General features: G+C 39.3%; 1 protein-coding gene across 2 annotated transcripts in view; it reads left to right on the forward strand.

The window, feature by feature from the left end:
- Window positions 1-19552, forward strand: part of gcn1 (GCN1 activator of EIF2AK4) — a 779792-nt gene that overhangs the window by 34506 nt on the left and 725734 nt on the right. For both annotated transcript variants that reach the window (XR_012384057.1, XM_073910032.1), the window contains exons 18-27: window positions 430-589; window positions 1008-1197; window positions 2203-2327; window positions 5015-5193; window positions 5302-5395; window positions 10788-10901; window positions 10999-11197; window positions 13016-13150; window positions 16010-16197; window positions 18143-18223. Coding sequence is in view for 1 of the 2 variants with exons in the window: in XM_073910032.1 (XP_073766133.1) it covers window positions 430-589; window positions 1008-1197; window positions 2203-2327; window positions 5015-5193; window positions 5302-5395; window positions 10788-10901; window positions 10999-11197; window positions 13016-13150; window positions 16010-16197; window positions 18143-18223 (1465 nt within the window). In the remaining variant the exon portion in view is untranslated. The remainder of the gene's footprint in view (window positions 1-429; window positions 590-1007; window positions 1198-2202; window positions 2328-5014; window positions 5194-5301; window positions 5396-10787; window positions 10902-10998; window positions 11198-13015; window positions 13151-16009; window positions 16198-18142; window positions 18224-19552) is intronic.

Raw genomic sequence — 19552 nt, forward strand, 5'->3', positions numbered from 1 at the left:
ATTTAAATTGCATTATGATATCTTGATCATTCTTCCAGCAAATTCTAACCTTGGAAAGTTGGAAAAAGTGACTTTTATGAACATTTTGAATAGTTTGAAGGGATATGTTGTCTAGGTTGGTGTTGTATATTATGCTACAAAAACCTTGTAATAAACCGCCAGCACATTTCCTGTTATGTCACAGACTTATTTCTCTAGATATTATTTTTTACAGGCATTATATTATTTTAAACAACTAAAATGTGAATAAAATTCCCTTGGTTAAACTGCGGCTATTCACAACCGTAAATAAATGGAAAACACTGGTGAATCAGGAAATACAGATATTTTTGACAGTGCACAGTCATGTAGATTGTGAAGTTTTTCACTGTTAAGTCAAACCTTTACTTCATGTGTGTTGACTGAAAGTGTTCTGTCTGCTGTCCTCAGGATGTACCATCAGGCCACAGTGATGCCGCTGCTGTCCCGTCTGTGGCCCGTTCGCAAACGCGCTCAGCAAACTGTGAAGAAGCTCCTGTCTTCGCTGGGTGGATCCAGTCTGGCCCACGGCCTTCTGGCAGAACTGCGTGTAGTTATTAACAAACACAAGGTGCAGGATGAACTTATTGATGTAACAATATTGATTGATTTATTGATGAAAATTTTTTTATATATTTTTTTACGTTTATTTTGAATGAAAAAAGTTTATTTGAAAATATAAAGTGTAAACAATGATTGGACCATAGCTTTGTCATTTTATGCTACATAACATGCATGTATAAATAACTATTATATGACAGACTCAAATGTACTCTCTGCCAGCAGGTGGCGCTTACAGAATTGTAGGAATGACTTGTTTTAGTGCTGATGCAGAAATCAACTAATAAAAAAATAACAATAAAACCTTTTCTGAAGATGAAGGGTTCACCTTCTAGATATTTAAATAAAACCTCCCACCTGAAATTCAGCAACGAATGAACAGTGTTTCTGTGTCCTGAATGTGCTCATGTTTCTGTCTGTGGTCTCAGATTCTGCCCGCAGACGTGCTGTACACAGAGACGGGTGAGCTGACTGAGACGGGCCGCTCGTATGTGTCTCCGCGGGTCCTGCAGGAGGCTTTGAGTGTCATCTGCTCAGTTGCGGCCCAGTGGAACGCCCCGGATGAGACAGAAAAACTGGCCCTGGAGATTCTCATCGTTACCCATCATCCCTCTATCGGTGCGTTTCACTCTAAAGCCTGGTTTATACTTCTACATCAAGTGACCGGCGTAACCCACGGCGCATGCAACGCCCATAGCTGTGCATTAATACTTCGGCGCTGTCTCTGTTGGTCTGCATTAACACTTCCGAAACGCTAGTTGGCAGTGAGGTGTAAATGTTCCTCTGTGTCGAGTTCCTTCGCTGGTGTTTTGCTTTTCCTGAACACTTTCTGAATGTACAAGTGGCTCAAACTCGCTGATTTTAAGGCAGGAACTGGCAAACTTTAGCTATGAGGTAAACACAAAACAAAACTTTCCTTCCGGAGCTCCTTCACGGGACTCCACACTTGTAAACAATTGCTTCATCTGGCTTGCGCCGTTCGTGCGGCTCTCGGTCCCGCCCAGACTCGTCAGCGCTACCAAGCTGACCAATCACAGAGCTTCCGATACGTATCGTTGCGACGTGTAGTTACATTTTTTGAGAGGTGCACGTCGGCGATGGCCATGGCGTAGGACTATGCGACAACGTGTAGGCTGCGCCATAGCATATGCGTGCGCTTGACACAGAAGTATAAATCAGCCTTAAGTTGATGAATCTGTACTGGAATATTCTATAAATGAAAAATTATAAATTTTATATAAACATTTTAGCTTTGAAGACATTTCTTCGTTAAAAGGGTAATGATATAAAGTAAAAATGAAAAGTTTTTGGTATTCAATTTGTTTTTTATTATTGCTCTTTGTAATGGGGTGTTTCAATGTTACAGTAAGAGCTTGTTCATCCTGGATATAGATTTGTTACTAAATTAACACTCTCACACACACATTCCAGTCATAAACAAAATCATTGAATCTATAATTCTGGTTAAATTGTAGAGTTGGAAAGATGTATTTGTGCAGCTGTAGAAATAGGGAAATGTAGTTTAAGAATCGTTTAGGAATCGAATCAGAACATGAAGTCCCTAAAGATTCCCATCACTAGAACATACCAGTGTATGTTAATCAGGCTGTGTGTGTGTTTCAGTGGCTGTCCGGTCTGAGCTGTGGTCTTCTCTGCTGTCTGCTATGAAGCTGGACGCTGCTCAATTCATCGACAAACATCTGGAAGTGATTCTACCTCGCCTGCTGGAAGCCAACACAGACAATCAGGTGCGTTAAAATGTCCCATTGGCATTAGTAATGTTGGACACATTTCAGATTCAAACTCATTTACTCAAAAAAAAAACAAAAAAAAAACAAAAAAACAACAACAACAGCTATTTGAAACATTTGACTAGTAAAGAGAGAAGTCTCTTGGGCTGATTAATGATCGGTTTATTGGAGCAGAAAAACTGTGTAGATCGAATTACAGTATATATAAATATAAAGAACTACAGTATATAAATTGTGCTAAATCATGATGTGTTATTAGTGGTGCTTCTCAGTTATCATCAGTTGATTTTTATAGTTTATTATTTTCCAAGAAAAATGTGATATTTTTTCAGCATTCACTGAGTAAAATGTTTAAAATTTAAAAATGTAAAATAAACATTATTTATTCAAACTTGAAATGATTTGTAACATTGTAAATACCACTTTTAAATGGGAATCAATGTGCTGGTATTTTTAAAATGGGCAATAATCAAAAGTTTTTGAATTATAGTGCGTCACAGTTTCCAGAAATATATTCATCAGAATCAGAAAGGTTTATCGCTAGGTATGTTTACACATATGATACATTTTTGTGACAGAACCTCCACAGTACAACAAAATGACAAAACACAGATGATAAAGCAATTTAAAAAATAACAAATAAATTGATGGGAAATAAATATATACTATTAAAAATATATAGATATAGATACAAAAGTCTTGTCGTTGATCTCAGTTGTAAGAGCAACAAAATAATAACTTGACTTCTAGTTGATCCTTTGGAAAAGTGGCAGAAGGTCGATTTTTTTTGATGAATCTGTTGAACTGCATCCCAATCATCACAAGTACTGTAAACACATTACTAATACTCGCATGGACCCAAGATTCTCACAGAAATAAGTCAAGTTTGGTGAAGGAAAAATCATGGTTTGGGGTTAGATTCAGTATGGGGGCGTGCGAGAGATCTGCAGAGTGGACAGCAACATCAACAGCCTGAGGTATCAAGACATTTGTGTTGCCCATTACATTACAAACCACAGGAGAGGGCAAATTCTCCAGCAGGATAGCGCTCCTCCTCATACTTCAGCCTCCATATCAAAGCTCCTGAAAGCAAAGAAGGTCAAGGTGCTACAGGATAGTCCAGCCCAGTCTCCAGACATGAACATTATTAAACATGTCTGGGGTAAGATGGAGGGATTGAAGATGAATCCAAAGAGTCTTGAACTCTGGGAGTCCTGCAGGATCGCTTTCTTTGCCATACCAGATGACTTTACTAAAAAGTGATTTGAGTCATGTCAGAGATGTATGGATGCAGTCCTCCAAGCTCATGATGGAGTCAGACACAATATTCATTCTGTCTCCACTGCAGCAGGACTTTATATTCTATACTGCACATTATTTCTGTTCAGTGACAAGACTTTGTCTAAGCAAAGTCAGACCTTACTGTCCTAATGAAATCATTAAAAATCAAGGGATAATCATATTTTGTTTTGGTAACGAGCATAATCTAGAACAGGGGTCACCAATCTAGGTCCTGGAGGGACGGTGTCACTGCAGGGTTTAGCTCCAACTTGCCTCAACACACCTGCCTGGGTGTTTCAAGTATACCTAGTAAGAGCTTAATTAGCTTGTTCAGGTGTGCTTGATTAGGGTTGGAGCTAAAATCTGCAGGACACCGGCCCTCCAGGAACAAGTTTGTTGACCCCTGATCTAGAGGCCTTTGCCTTTTATATAAGCCACTTCTGATACCAAATGATCAACTTGAAGTCAAGTTAATATTTGTTGTTCATAAAACTTGAATAGGCGACAAGACTTTTGTCAGGTAGTGTACACTCACACAAATTCACAAATGAATTTACAGGTATATTACTATAGACAATATTTTATGTACAGCAATATTATGTGCAAATTCAAAAGTAAAATAAATGTGTGTGTGTGTGTTAAATGTGTACAAATAGTGTTGTTTGTTCTACAATGTGAATTAATTATTAATTAATTATTAATTTATTAAGCAGCCTCAACGGGTGTCCAACATGGATATTTTTTCATAATTTTAGACTTTACTAAGCCATCAGATCAGTATATTAGTATGATTTCACGAGGATCCTGCGATGCTTAAGACTCAAAATTCATCTTTGCATCACTGCAATAAATTATATTTTCCAATATAAGTCCAATAAGTACATCATATTAAAATAAAATGTAATTAACAATCGCCTCACAGCAAGAAGGTCTCTGGCTTGAGCCCTGGCTGGGTCAGTTGGCATCTCTATGTGGAGTTTGCATGTTCTCCCCGTGTTGGTGTGGGTTTCCTCCGGGTGCTCCGGGGTCCTCCTCAGTCCAAACACATGCGCTGTAGGGGAATTTTGATAAGTTGTATTGTCCGTAGTGTATGTGTGTGAATGCAAGAGTATATGGATGTTTCCCAGTGTTGGGTTGCAGCTGGAAGGGCATCAGCTGCGTAAAAATTATGCTGGATAAGTTGATGTTTCATTCCGCTGTGGTGACCCCTGATTGATAAAGGGACTAAGCCGAAAAGAAGATGAATGAATGAAAGTTGTATCATAAAAATATCCTTTATTCTTTTTACTTGATTTTTTTTTTGATAACCAGATATATCAACGTCACTGAAAAGACATTTTTAATGCCTTTCATGAGTGTCGTGTGTTGTATTTCTGCTTGACGTTGCGTCTCTCTCTCTGTAGGCTGTTCAGAATGCTGTCGGTTCTCTGTCTCTGCTGTCTCCCAACAAACTGCTGCCGCGGGTCATGGATCACGTGACTCAGCGATTGTCCAATCCTGCACTGAGTCTGGTGACGCGTCAGGAATACGCAATCATGCAAACTCCAGAGGGAGAACTTTACGACAAGAGCATCATTATGAGGTAAAGTCAGCATGAATGGACATCTTCAGTCTTGAATGGAGATTCACACGTGTGTGTGTGTGTTTGGTCTGCAAGTGTAGTGTAAACCCTGTTGTGTTGTTTTGTCAGTGCACAGCAGGAGAGCACAAAGAAAGGCAACATGAAGAGAGAGAATAAAGCGTATTCCTTCAAAGAGCAGATCATTGAACTGGAGCTTCAGGAGGTGAGAACTACATGACTGATGAACCACTAACACAGAGGCCTCGTTTACACGAATGCATTTTAGTTTGAAAACACATAAGTTTTGCTACGGTTACGCCATCTGTCCACACTCCGCCAGAGTTTTCGAGCACAGAATACGGGGCATTTTGGAAATGCTGGAGAGGCCTTTTTCATTCTGAAACGCTGCTGCTCTGACTCAGGCCCCGTTTACACTAGTACGTTTTAGTTTTAAAACGGCGTTTTAGAATGAAAACGATCCGCGTCCACACTCGCGTTTTACCCAGCGTTTCTGAACTGCTCTCCGTCCACACCAAAACGCTGAAAACGCACATCACGTGACCACACAGACGCTCTCGGGCAAGCGCTGCAGCCCATGTACCCAGATGAGAGCTCTGCTAGTCGGACTTCTCATCAAGCATCTCCCGCTGGATCTAATCTCACTATATTTATTAAACGGGATATTTCATTCATCTTGTTGTCTTTATCTAACGACATATTCCCTGACTTTGGGCATTGGAATCTATTACTTGTTCTCAGGTAACGTGTTTTGGCTGAGCGCAAAGATAAGTTAATGATTAATGTAACCACGTACATTCTGTATATTGACTGATCGCTTGCCTTTATTTCCTATAATGTATAAACTTATTGTATGTTATACTTTTAAAATGGCCATTATCGATTCTTAAAACTGATACTCAGCAAAAGAGAGGCTGTGTTTCGTATTTTCACTGAAATTGAAAGGAGGCAGTTGTTATCGGCTCCGTTTTGTTATAAATATCCAGACAGTGAAGATGACGCTCATACAGCACGGCGCCTCAACATGTCTGCTGTCTAAGTTGCTAATATTAAAATGAAAATAGGCAGTTCCTTAAATCATGTTTACATTTTATTGTTGAGAAAGTGAAACAACGAAGCCAGGGTGATGTGAATGAAGTTATAAAGTACACTGTTCCCTTTGAAGATTTACCCGTGTCCTCGGTATAGTCTGCTTTTCCATATCAAACTGAGAAGAAGAGACTGCAGCCTTGATCAAACTTGCGAAGTCTGAACTTACACGGAGAAGATTCAGGACTGAACTGTGTGTTAGGCTACTTAATATTCAGGAAAAGCCCCAATCAGAGAGGCGAACGTCTGCAGCCCCGCCTCCGTTTTCAGATGTCTCCGTTTTCCATCATCCACACTGAGACGGAGCAGCAGCGTTTCAAAATGAAAACGGCCTCTCCAGCGTTTTCGAAACGCTCCGTTTTCGGCGCTCGAGAACTCCGGCGTAGTGTGGACGGTTGGCGTAACCGTAGCAAAACTTATGCGTTTTCAAACTAAAACGCATTAGTGTAAACGGGGCCTCAGTGTGGATGGGGGAAAACGGAGACATCTGAAAACAGAGGTGTGGCTGCTGAGATTCGCTATCTGATTGGGGATTTTGTTTCATTGCGTATCCTTCTCTTATTCGTCAAGCACCTGTCACATGACTTTAACACATGGCTTTAACGCTACCGGAACACAGCGTACCTGCCTTCACTGTAAACAACAACATGGACACAGAAATGGGAGCGTTGTTTGCACTATTTTCTGTTTTAGGCACCATTGTGCAGTTTTTTATTTGTTACGTTTAGTAACAACTCGACCTCGTCGTCTGTCCACAAAACTATTTCTCTTGCTTTCTTTGCCATCGCGTTCATTGTTCAACCGCCGTTTGTTGACTAACAACCAAATGCCGAGCGAGACACATGCTTCCTGTTTATGCTTGAACACGCATGCAAAGAGTGTGCGAATGGTCACGTCAGATGCCTTTTTATTTGGCGTAGCAGGGGCGGCGATATGTTTAGAAACGCTAGTGTGGACGCGGATCGTTTTTGATCTTAAATCAGTTTTAAAATTAAACGCACTAGTGTAAACGGGGCCGGAGAAGGGAATGAGATGTTTTAGGCTTTATGTAACCACTTACAATACCTTAACAACTGCATAGCAACCATCTTCAGTAGCCAAGCAACCACCGAGATTTATTACCCTATACAGAACATTTTAAACTCAAAGCTTTTTGAGCGCTGAACATTTTCTGACTAGGTTTTATGTGTCAAAGTTTGTCTTTACTTTCTAGCTTACGATGATCTACAGAGCTCTGTGTATACAACTTGTTTTAACGCAAGTACTTTTGAACATCTTAAAAAAATAAGTTTCATCTATACAGAATTGATGTCATCAATGATTTCAATCATTAAAAAAAATTGTACCTTAAATATCTTCATTTTCAGAACAGTGTGATCATACAATAAGCAAAAGTGGCAGTGGAGTGTAGCTTCATTGCATTTTGGGTTATAGTATAATGTCATGTGAACTGAACTGTCAGTGTTTAGCTTTAAAGGTGCTGTATGTAAGTTTTTTACTCTTCAAAATCTTAAAAATGCAATTGCATACATGCATTAAAATTACAAGGCCTTCTGGAATTGTTATAGATGTATATATAACACAAATAAAATAATTTTGAACTCAGTCTTGAAATGGACTGTCAATAGCGAATAGTCGCATTTCCACAATCGTGCCTAAAGTGAGCGAGCCAGGGTGAGCCAAGGCCAGTCGCGTCTCCACTGTTACTTCCGGTGCCTGATTGGGCCAAAGCGAAGAAGTGATTTCTTCCCTCTTTGGGATGGAACCATGAGGCGACATTCATTCACAGAACGTAAGTTTCAGGAGGTCACATAAATCTGCAGAAGTGAGAGCAGATAAGAAGGAGCAAAGCCAGAAGTCGCTTTGTAAGCAAACATCAGAGCTTTGAATTTGATGCGAGCAGCAACTGGCAGCCAGTGCAAACGGATGACTAGCGGAGTGACATGTGCTCGTTTAGGTTCATTAGAAACCACCCGTGCTGCTGCGTTCTGAAGCAGCTGAAGAGGTTTGATAGAGTTAGCTGGAAGCCCGGCTAGTAGATGCACTCGATGCACGATGCCAACAGTCGGTCGGTGAGTGAACAAATATAACGAATGAAAACACACTGGCCTGTGTGTATTGACTAGGGTTGGGCATCTAAGCTATAATGCCGATCCGATACGCATCTCGATACAAAGAATACGATCCGATATATTAGCGATACATTTGTGACATATTGCGATGCAACACGATACGATTCACACCCATATCACGATACGATGCGATATTTCAGCACTAACTAATTAGATCAAGTTTATGAGATGATGTGAAAGAGGATGCTGTGCCATTGAATGAGTTTGATTATTTATAAACCAAGCAAAACCAAGACTTTTTTTTACAAACTGGCTCTTCTCTCAGAGCCAGAGTGTCAGTTTACAGTAGAGGGCCATTTTAGAACATATAGCACATATTATTTAAGTATTTTCAAGATAAACAGAATGTATAAGTGCAATATATATTAAAAAAAATATGTATATATTTGCACTCTTTCAACATAAATAAATTTAGCATTGCACAACAAGAATTGTGATTTAACTTTTCAACTATGAAAACAAGTTTTACAAAGATATATTTTGCCACTGATTATTCAAAACTTAAGGTTGTGAACTAGCAGTGTTATGCTGCTTTGAAACATCACTGTCACTGTAAACAACAGGCTAATAAAAATATAACAAACCAGCAATCTTCTTGCTGTGAGGTGGTCAAACTACCCACTGTGCCACCGTGACACCCATTATTTTTATCATTATTATTATTAATATTATTATTATAATTAAATAAAAATTAACAGGAGGAGGTGTTTAAAACCTTCGTTCTCCGTGACACTAGGCTGAATATCTTTGCAGATGAACAATGCAATAGCATTCGTTATTGGCGTAGAGCGAGCAGAACTGTTGCGCATGGAAAAAAAACTTGCAATGCTTTTCTCAACACTTTTGGAGCTGGTTGAAGCAGTGCGAAAGCCGGGGATGCAGAAACACTGGAAGATGCTTCCACAACAACACCGTGGCGCCGCTTCAAGTGAGATATCAGATTAGTCGTACTGCCCGCGTATTTTACAGATGCGCGGCACATTTTGCAAATTGCATCTGTCCTGTCATGTCGTCCATCCTTAAATCCATAATGTTGCTTGCCATACTTTAGATTTAAAACTCAGTGGGGAATATGTTTGTTTTGCTTCTCGCGCTTTCTGAGGGCGCACCACTAGCTTCATCCGCACACCTGATACACTGAGTTGTAGTGAAAGTGTACACATCCGCAAATCCGTTGCTAAGGCTTACTTTATGTAGGTCGATTAAATTATGCGCCAAAAACAGGTTGACAACACTTGTTAATAAATAAAAAATACATTCTATATTAAAAATATAAGCTGTATCTCGGAAAAATCGATGCATCTCGCAAAAACCGATGCATCTCGATTTGCTTCCAAAATTTCATTCATCCTCTGCTGCTCAACCGATGCACTCGCATCGTGCACGCGCATGATCGCGTATCGATACATATCGGTTAATCTTCCCATCCCTAGTATAGACATATAATGTACTGCTGTACAGTAACGTGTCATTTGTTTGTTCCGGTTGTCTTCATTTTAATGGTTTCGTGATGATGCAATGCTGTGCTTTATCTGCCTGATTCCTGCTGAAGTGAGCGGGTTGTGTGACGTTTGATTTGGGGGACGTTTTGGAGGCGGGGTTTGCCTGACACGCTGCAAGCTACTAGTCCAACAGTGGAAACGCGACATGATTTCAGTCTTACTGCTCAACCTCGCGGGTGATTGGCCTGGCCTGATAAAAGCACTGGCTCGCACTGGCCCGACAGTGAAAATGCGGCTAATGAAGGGTAAAATGGGGTGACGTGGTCATATTTGCAACCATTTTTGAAGATTTCGAGCTCCCTGAGACTTGCCGATGTTATAAAACTAAGAATCTGTAAGTATGAAGTTATAAAAGCATGGTTTACTATCTCTCGTAACGTTTCAGGCCAAACATGTTTTATTTTTTAAAGTGTGTTTTATTTTGAAAAGTGTGTTTTATTTTGGAAAGTGTGTTTGTGTGTTGTGTGTTTGTGTTTTAGGAGATCACAAACACACTTGCCATGCTAGCCATGTGTTGTTGATGTAAGATTGTATTCGTAGATTGATCGGAATATTCATATTGATTAGAACGAGCAGGCGTGAGAGCTGTCACCGCGCGCACACACACACACACACACACACACATTTTGTTATTTAACCTACTATTTTTATGCAACAGTCAAGTTGCATGTTAATTTGCTTTAAAGAAAAGTAGGGTAAAATGGGGTGACGTGGTCATATTTGCAACCATTTTTGAGGATTTCGAGCTCCCTGAGATTTGGCGATGTTATAAATCTAAGACTCTGTAAGTGTGAAGTTATAAAAGCATGGTTTACTATCTCTCGTAGCTTTTCAGGCCAAACGTGTTTTATTTTGGAAAGTGTTTGTGTTTTAGGAGATCAAGAAGAAGAAGGGCATCAAAGAGGAGATCCAGCTGACTAGCAAACAGAAGGAGATGATGCAGATCCAGCTGGAGAAAGAGTCTACTATCCGCAAGCGTCTGCAAGAGGTGAGAGCTCATACAGCAGCAGCAGTGATGGTCTGAGCTGCGCTGATCAAAGCGCTGATCTGCTATTTTGTGTGTGTTTGTGTGTGTGTTCTGTCAGCTGGACATGGAGCTGCAGTGTGCTGTGGGTTTGCTGGAAGCCGCTCTGGCTCGTCGTCCTCCGCTCATCTGGATGCACCTTCCAGCACTGGTGCAGGTTCTCCTGCCACTCCTGCAGTCTCCTCTGGCCGCTTCGTTGATAAAGCGTGTGTTTCTGCAGATCGGTGTCACTCTAATGCCTAAAGAACTGCACCAGCTGGGTGAGTCGCATTTAATTCAACTTTATTTGTATAGCGCTTTTCTCTATAATTATTGATTCAAAGCAGCTTCGCAAGAGGTGCACATTATTGCATTACAATCAAAATCAGAAAAAGTTAAGGTTATTAGTAGGGATGCACGATATATCGGCGGCCGATAAATGCTATTTTTAAAATGATCGTTATCGATGTCTAAATTAGGCTGATATCTTTAAGCGGATAAATTATGTAATTGTACAGACCTGCCTGCCTTGCAAATGTGTAAGCGGAACTTGTCTAGACTTGCCCAGTGCACTGTAATGGATCTCTCCTCACATTGTTTATTCCTTCAAAGTCCGTCCTTTCTTCATGTATTATTGCTGTGCAATAATAACCCAGTAAGTAACCATGTTCCTTATCATTGTAGATATGTTTGATTGAGTGTCATTGTGCTTTAAATCACCTCAGGAAAAATATGACATCTGTAAACATAACAGCGGCGATGCACACATGCTAAACAACTTGTTGGGTTGTTTGTAATCCAATATGGTTATTTGTTATTATCAACGCGTTGTTTGCCATGTGTTGTTGATGTAAAATTGTATTCTATTTGATCGGAATATTCATATTGATTATAACGAGCATGCGTGAGGGCTTTCACCGCACACACACACACAAAATCTGATCTGACAGCCTTCATAGCAGCACCGTGGAGAGATGCGCCAGTCACTGAATCCAGCATAGGGGCTCTCAACTCACCGCCACGTGCTGTCTTTATATTATGCTCTGTGTTTGTCTGTGAAGTCATCTGCTCAATGCTCAGGTTTTGTATCAAAATCTGACTCCTAGGGCAAATCTGCGCTCTTTAGTTAAACTCGCATCGGTTTATCATAAACTTTTCATTGACAATTTTTCCCGCTATTGACTGCAAGGACGAACATAGAAGTGTTGTCTGATTGACAAGCAGAGTCTGATTCAAAAACGCCAAATAGGATGAATCTATGTCTCATTTTCTAAAATAATACAGTCAGTATTCAGCTTTTTGTTTGTACGGTGGCTCTAAACTGTCAAAACACCTCTAAAAAAGCTTTTTCTGACATGACATATTTGTACATGTGTACATCACTGTACCACGTTTGATTCAAGAACGTTTGAGCTCGTTTCAGTCCTTAGCTCTTTCATTTTCATTTTATTTAAAATATATTTAACTTGCATGTTAATTAAATCCCATTTTGTTATTTAACCTATTATTGTTATAAAACAGTCAAGTTGCATGTTAATTTGCTTTAAAGAAAAGTAAATAGTTAATTTTTTGCTTGCTGATTTATGTGAAATTGTGAATATAGGTCAATAATATCACCTTGCAGTTTTGAAAATATAGCTTTTTTGTTTTTACTAAAGACTATTCAGTTCATAAGAGCAGTTCAATCTTTTATGAAGTTTGCTGTTGAAAAGTATAACATTTTGAAATATTTATAATTATCGGCATATACATATCGGCTATCGACCTTCAAGTCTGAAGAGTTATCGGTTATCGATATCGGCCAAAAAAATCCTTATCGGTGCATCCCTAGTTAATAGTTACCATAAAAATGTATTAGTTGCTAATAACTTGAACTAATTAACAAGTAACTAATAGCTTTTAACCGCTAAAGTAGTTGTAAATAGGCATAGTTCTATAGTATAAAGGTGATGTTTGTGTTGATGTTCAATGAAGTCTATTTGTATGTTAAGTGTATGCAAGTGCAACCTTTATGTTGGTTTATATTGCAATTTACTCTTGTTATTTTTTAAGGTTTGGTGTCGTGTGAATGTGACTCAAATGTCTGTGTTGATTTTTAGCGGTTCTGGTGGGTCATGTGACCTTGCGTCTGCTGAAGCCAGAGTGTGATTTGGATCCAGCCTGGGCCCAGGAAGACCTGAACACAGCGACACAGCGAACCATCTCACTGCTGCACCAAAGAGACGGCAAAACAGGTGAAAAACACACACACTGACAGATCGCTTTCCTAAACTACATCACAACAGGTTTGAGGACTTTATAGTGCAGATATAACAAGCCTTAAAGGGGTAGTTCACCCAAAAATTTAAATTTACCATTTACTCAGCCTCAAGTGGATCCAAACTTTAGTTTCTTTCCTCTGAACACAGAAGCAGACATTTTCAATAAAGCTGAAAACCTGTAACCAGTGACTTCCAAAGTTAGAAAAACATATACTATGAAAGTCAATGGTTACAGGTTTCTTTAATGTTTAACAGATGGGAGAAACTCATAAAGGTTTGAAATGAGTAACAGGTGAGTAAATTCTGATAAAATTTTTATTTTTGGGTGAACTATCCCTTTAAGCAATGTTTATAGTACATACAGGCAGTTGTTATCACAGAATAAATCCCAAAAAGCTTATCAGTAGCCCGACACAAAGTGGAGCACTGTTGCATTAGACTTTTTAAGAGCTTTATTATGTAAAAACAACCACCAGGATGTACTTTATTCAGCTTATTACATGGCTACTTGCCACAAAGTGTAAAATTTAGACACTAAACTGAGCCTTAATAGTTCATTAATTCTTAAAGGGTCACGAAACACCAAAACACATTTTTTGAGCTTTTGACAGTCGTATATGTGTCCCACACTGCTAAAAACACTTTTAGGACACCTATATTTCACTAAAAAGTGTAAATTGGTTGTTTTTGCGTTATTTCAAGCAAATTCGTACTTCCGGTTTGAAACGAATTTTTGAAGCTGCGTCACGGTCATGACATAATAGCCTGTATTCCAGCGTGCAGACTGGACGTCTGTGCCAGAGTGTGTCTTATTACGTCTTACAGTGTGATACATTAATGCATGAGTAAGGCTTGGTTCAAACCAATCAGCGCGCTCTATTGTGCAACTTCATTAATATTCATTTGTGTCACTGTGTTTACGCCACAAAGACGCCACGTTGTGTTGGCAAAACAAGCATGAAGTGTTGCTTTTATAGTTTGCTGCAGTTAAGTTTCATTTTCATTTTCTCTCTGTGAGAGCTTATCTGGATCACGTGTGGATTAACAGTGTACGCGACGCTCGACAACAATAACTTACGTGTCTAAGGAGGATTATTGTTTACCTGAGAGCTGTTCTCATCTGCAAACGCTGAAATCTGGATTTGCTTGTAGTATTCTCTCCATAAAGACGCGGCTCTAGTTGCTGGTGATTGTCCTGTCTCTACAGATTTGGTAAGTGAGCGTCCAGTGCTCTTTGTTTATTCAGTTTGCTCGTATCGAATTAAGTTAACTATAGCACTGAGTGCAGAAATGTTAGCACCGCATTTAGTGACCGGAATAACACACGCGGCTTTCTGACGCTACCTGCCGTGTGCGTCTAAGTTTCCGGGAAATGCGGAGTTTTTTTTCTCTCATTCGCCGTGCGGTATCAAACATTGCATGAAAAATACACGCTTAGAGCAGTTCCTCGAATCAAATACCTCGTTTGTCGCGAGGGGCATGAATGAATTCCCTGAATGAAAGAGCCAAACTGCAGTTAAAGTCCAACATTTATTCAGCAAATAATTCGACTACAGATGTCCATGTAGGTTAAACACCATCGCTTTCTCCTGCCTGTGTGGGTGTGTATTTTGACTCTGAAACTCGCGCGTGCACAAATAGACACTCCCACACCATCCCACTTTAGTTCCTCCGACACTTCCCCCTAAACAGAGCTGGACACGCCCACTTTTCTGACTTTTTCGAAAGTAGAGGTGTGAAAACACCCTGCTGAAACGAGGGGGTTTCATGGCCCTTTAAACCAATGGCAGGTCACTGCATAATGCTGGTGGAGGGAAACATTTCCTGACTCACTCCTCCAAAACACCCCAAAGTGGCTCAATAATATTTAGATCTGGTCACTGTGCAGGCCATGAGAGATGTTCAACTTCACTTTCATGTTCATTAAACTACCATATCATTAGTCTTGCTGTGTGTAGTGGTGCACTATCATCCTTATACATGGCACTGTCTTCAGGATAAAATGTTTGAGCCATTGGGTGCACATGGTCCTCCAGAATGATTGGGTAGTCCTTCCCAGTGCTCATCTAGCACAAGTATTGGACCTGGGGAATCCTATGATTTGCAACTTAAACCACCACTGATCCACTCCCATGCTTCACTCTGGGCAGTTGTTATCACAGAATAAATCCCAACAGGTTTATCAGCAGCCCGACATGAAGTGGAGCACTTCATTTGCTTTATTATGCAAAAACAACCACCAAGATGTACTTTACTCAGCTTATTACATGGCTACTTGCCACAAGGCGTAAAATTTAGACACAAAACGGAGCCTTAATATTTGATTTATTCTTAAATCAAAGGCAGGTCACTACATAATGCTGGTGGAGGGAAACGTTTTCTGACTCATTGTCCAAAACACTCCAAAGTGGCTCAATAATATTTTGGTCTGGTCACTGTGCAGGCCATGAGGGATGTTCAGCTTCACTTTAATGTTCATTAAACTACCATGTCATCATTCTTGCTGTGTGTATTGGTGCATTATCATACTGATACACGGCACCTCCTTCAGGATACAATGTTTGAGTCATTGGGTGCACATGGTCCCGCACAATGATTGGGTAGTCCTACCCAGTGTTCATCTAGCACCAGTGTTGGGCCGAGGGAATGCCATGATTTGCAACCCAAACCACCACTAACCCACTTCTATGCTTCGCTCTGTGCATGCAACAGTCTGAGTGGTACCCTTTTTTGGGGCTTCTCCACACCATAACTCACCCGGACATCTCTTTCAGATAGCTTCCTCTTGCGTCCACAGTTGTGCTGATGTGTGTTTGTGTGTGTGTTCTCCAGGATCAGATGTGCTGGTGTTGTCGGCTCCAGCGTTCTCCTTCTGTTTCCCGCTGCTGCAGGCTGTGTTGAGTCAGAGCAGCGGATCCTCAGAGGAGTCTGAGCTCATGATGACGCGAGCGCTGCAGGTCATCAACACACACGCACAGCTGCGGGCGCAGGACGACACCACCGACACCTTCATAGATGAGGTACGCTTCTAAAATTAACTAGATGCAGAGTTTTGATGTGATGATCTTTCTGTTCCCATGAGGACTGCGGATTCACTGCTATCATTCAAATGCCAACTCAAAACCCATCTCTTCCGCAAACACTTGAACTCTTCACGTTGAATCACTAAATGCCTCATTTGTAAGGTGCTTTGGATTGAAGCGTATGGTAAATGACAAGATGTAAATGATCAACTCTGCATTTACTGAAGTCTTTCAGATTATTTTGACCTGAATATATATTGGGATTTAATTCTGTGAATTTGATTGTGTATTAAAATATTTGTAATTTCAGTTCTAAGCTATGCCTACTACTACTACTAATAAATATTGTTATTATTATTTGTTATAAATATTATTATTATTATTATTATTTGTTATAATAATAAAATATTATTATTTTGTTTCATATTTAAATTAAATAACTAAAACTGGTATGTCTGATCCTGTTGTTGTAAGTATGTATGTTGTTGAACTAAATTAATAGTTAAAATGTTTTTATTATGTATATAATATAACAAACACACATACACACACATATATATAATTAACTATATTATTAATATTATATAATTATAATAATTTAGTTTAACAACATACATACTTGCAACAACAAGATCAGATATACCAGTTTTAGTTATTAAATTTAAATATGAAACAAAATAATAATTTTTTATAATATAGCAAAAAATGAAAATGTTAATAATCAAGATTAATTTCACTGTAATCCTGGAATTGATTTAGATTAATCAAGACTTAAATGGCTCATTTGAATTGTGCCGAAGGCATTCAGAATATGTGTGCTACCCAAATAATAAGTCTAAGACTAAGTCTAAGTCTTTGAAAACTCAAGCCAGGTGGCGCATTAGACCAAGTGCTCATCTCCTGTTTCCAAAATGCATCACAAACTGCTTGAGAAACTGTTCTACTGTGATAATTGGGGATGAAAATAAATGTTCAATAAGATGTGCTTGTGTCTACTAACTGTTTATTCAGTTAAACATGAATGTGGAACTGTAGTCGTACATAAGCTCTAAACAGCAATTTTTGATCACCTTAATCCGACTAAAGTCATAACTGAACTAAACAGAAATGGAATTAAGACATGTGGAGTATGCAGATATTAGTGGCATTATTAAAGTTAACACCGCGATCAAACTATTACCATCATGAAGGACTTTTCGCCATATTTTCCGACAAGATCCACACACAAGTTTTTTTCTTTCCATTTGGCGTACGTTATTAAATTCCATAACACTCTCACCAGTCCTTACTCCTTATTTGCGTCTAATACCCCAGTTTTATCATGGGGGCATGAATGAATTGTTCATGAGTGAAAGTGAATCTGCCAAACTGCAGTCCCCCAAAATTACAGGAAACTCTTACATGAAAGCACTTTAAGTAAACAACTTAATTATATTATTGTCTGTTAAGGCAAAAAAGTAGATTACAGATGTCCATGTAAGCGTAGTCAGTGTTTCTTCGAACTAAGTGAAAGATCCAGAAGGGCATCCTGCTGATTTGATTCAGAAGGGCACTGGTTTGTCAAACGGCTCACCAGTCAGGTATACATCCGCTCTAAAATATCAAGGTAAAAGTCATCATAGCTTGTGTAGAATAGACCCTGCTCCCAACCCAACTTTGAGAATAGATTAACGGCAAAAAAATTGTATCCCCTGATAAGAGTCTTATTGATAACGACCCATTGTTATTAGTGGTAGTAGCGTAGACCCGAAATTACAATTATTATTATTATTTGTTATAATTATTATTTAAATTTTTTCTTTTAATTTCTGTATGCTTTGTGTGCCTGCTATTATAAGAAGATTTCCAACCAATAAAGTGTCATATGTGGATGTCTCTGGTATTTCTGTCTATGTCTGAATATGATTAGTTGTATAATTGTTGGTCCTGTGTTTGTGTCCAGAATGGCCCAGAGCTGCTGCCGAGGGTCAGTATGCTGCAGCTGCTGACCAAAGTGATCGGGACGTCCACTCCTCGCCTTCAGGTAGACAAAACTCTGTGTCTGTGTCTGTCTGTCTGTCTGTGTGTTTGTGTTTGTGTGTGTGTGTGTGTGTGTGTGTGTGTGTGTGTGTGTGTGTGTGTGTGTGTGTGTGTGTGTGTGTGTGTGTGTGTGTGTGTGTGTGTGTGTGTGTGTGTGTGTGTGTGTGTGTGTCTGTTTGTGTGTGTCTGTGCGTGTAGGTCGGGTCTGTGCGTGTGGGTGGTGTATAATGTATGGGCATATAACTTTAAGGGTCACACTTTACAATAAGGTTCATTTGTTAATGTTAATTAATGCATTTACTAACATGAACAAACAATGAACAACACATTTACCACAGTATTTGTTCATGTTAGTTAACGTTAGTTAATGAAAATACAGTTCATCGTTAGTTCATGTTAACTTATGGTGCATTAACTAATGTTAACAAACATGGACTTGGATGTTAATAAGTTAATAATGCATTAGTAAATGTTCAATTGTAATTAATAAATGCTGTACGTTTCTTGTTCATGATCAGTTCATGTTAGTAAATGCATTAACTAATGAAACTTATTGTAAAGTGTTACCAGTTTAAGTATAGTATCTGTAGTGTGTGTTTGTAGTGTATGTTAAATTCAGTCCAAGTGTATTTGTAGAGCGCTTTTTACAATAATTATTGTCTCAAAGCAGCTTTACAAAAGGTGCACATTATTGCATTGTAATCAAATTAAGTTAGTTAAAATCATAAATAAGTTTTTACCAGGGCTTGACATTAACTTTTGCAAAAAACTTAGGTGAAAAACATACTGTGTGATAATGAAAGGGTGATCACATGCACACGGTTAAGGCCAATTGATAATCTGTTCAAAGCAAAAGCAACCGGTGCTGCTTACAAAAACACACAGTTGGAGCTCTTGAAAGCAGCAGGACTGTGGGTGCATTAATATCACTTTTTGTCTGTTCTATATGAAAGAGAACTGATCACAGTTGTGTTTCAGGCACGGTTGCTTCAAGCAAAGAAACAGGAGCGCGCACGCGCTTTAAACAGTCACGCGCATCACATCAGCTGTTAGCGCGACTGATCATCCTCTCATTCGGGATTCACCTGCTTTTTATTGCTCGCGGGAATGCAATTATTTTTGTTATTCGTGCTGTTTCTCGATTCTTAGATCACATTTGCGCGCATATTGGGTCATCCTTATAGTCCAACCCTGCTTTTAAGTAAACTACAATTTAAAAATGATTTCCAACCAGCCAAAGTGGCTAGTGGGAGTGACTGTCTTACCCGCCAGAGTTGAAATCTACCCACATTTGGCGGGTTGGCGGTTGTTTATGTTAAGCCCTGGTTATTAA

Source organism: Danio rerio, chromosome 8 (genome assembly GCF_049306965.1).
Source record: "Danio rerio strain Tuebingen ecotype United States chromosome 8, GRCz12tu, whole genome shotgun sequence".
In the NCBI taxonomy this organism is placed as follows: domain Eukaryota; kingdom Metazoa; phylum Chordata; class Actinopteri; order Cypriniformes; family Danionidae; genus Danio; species Danio rerio.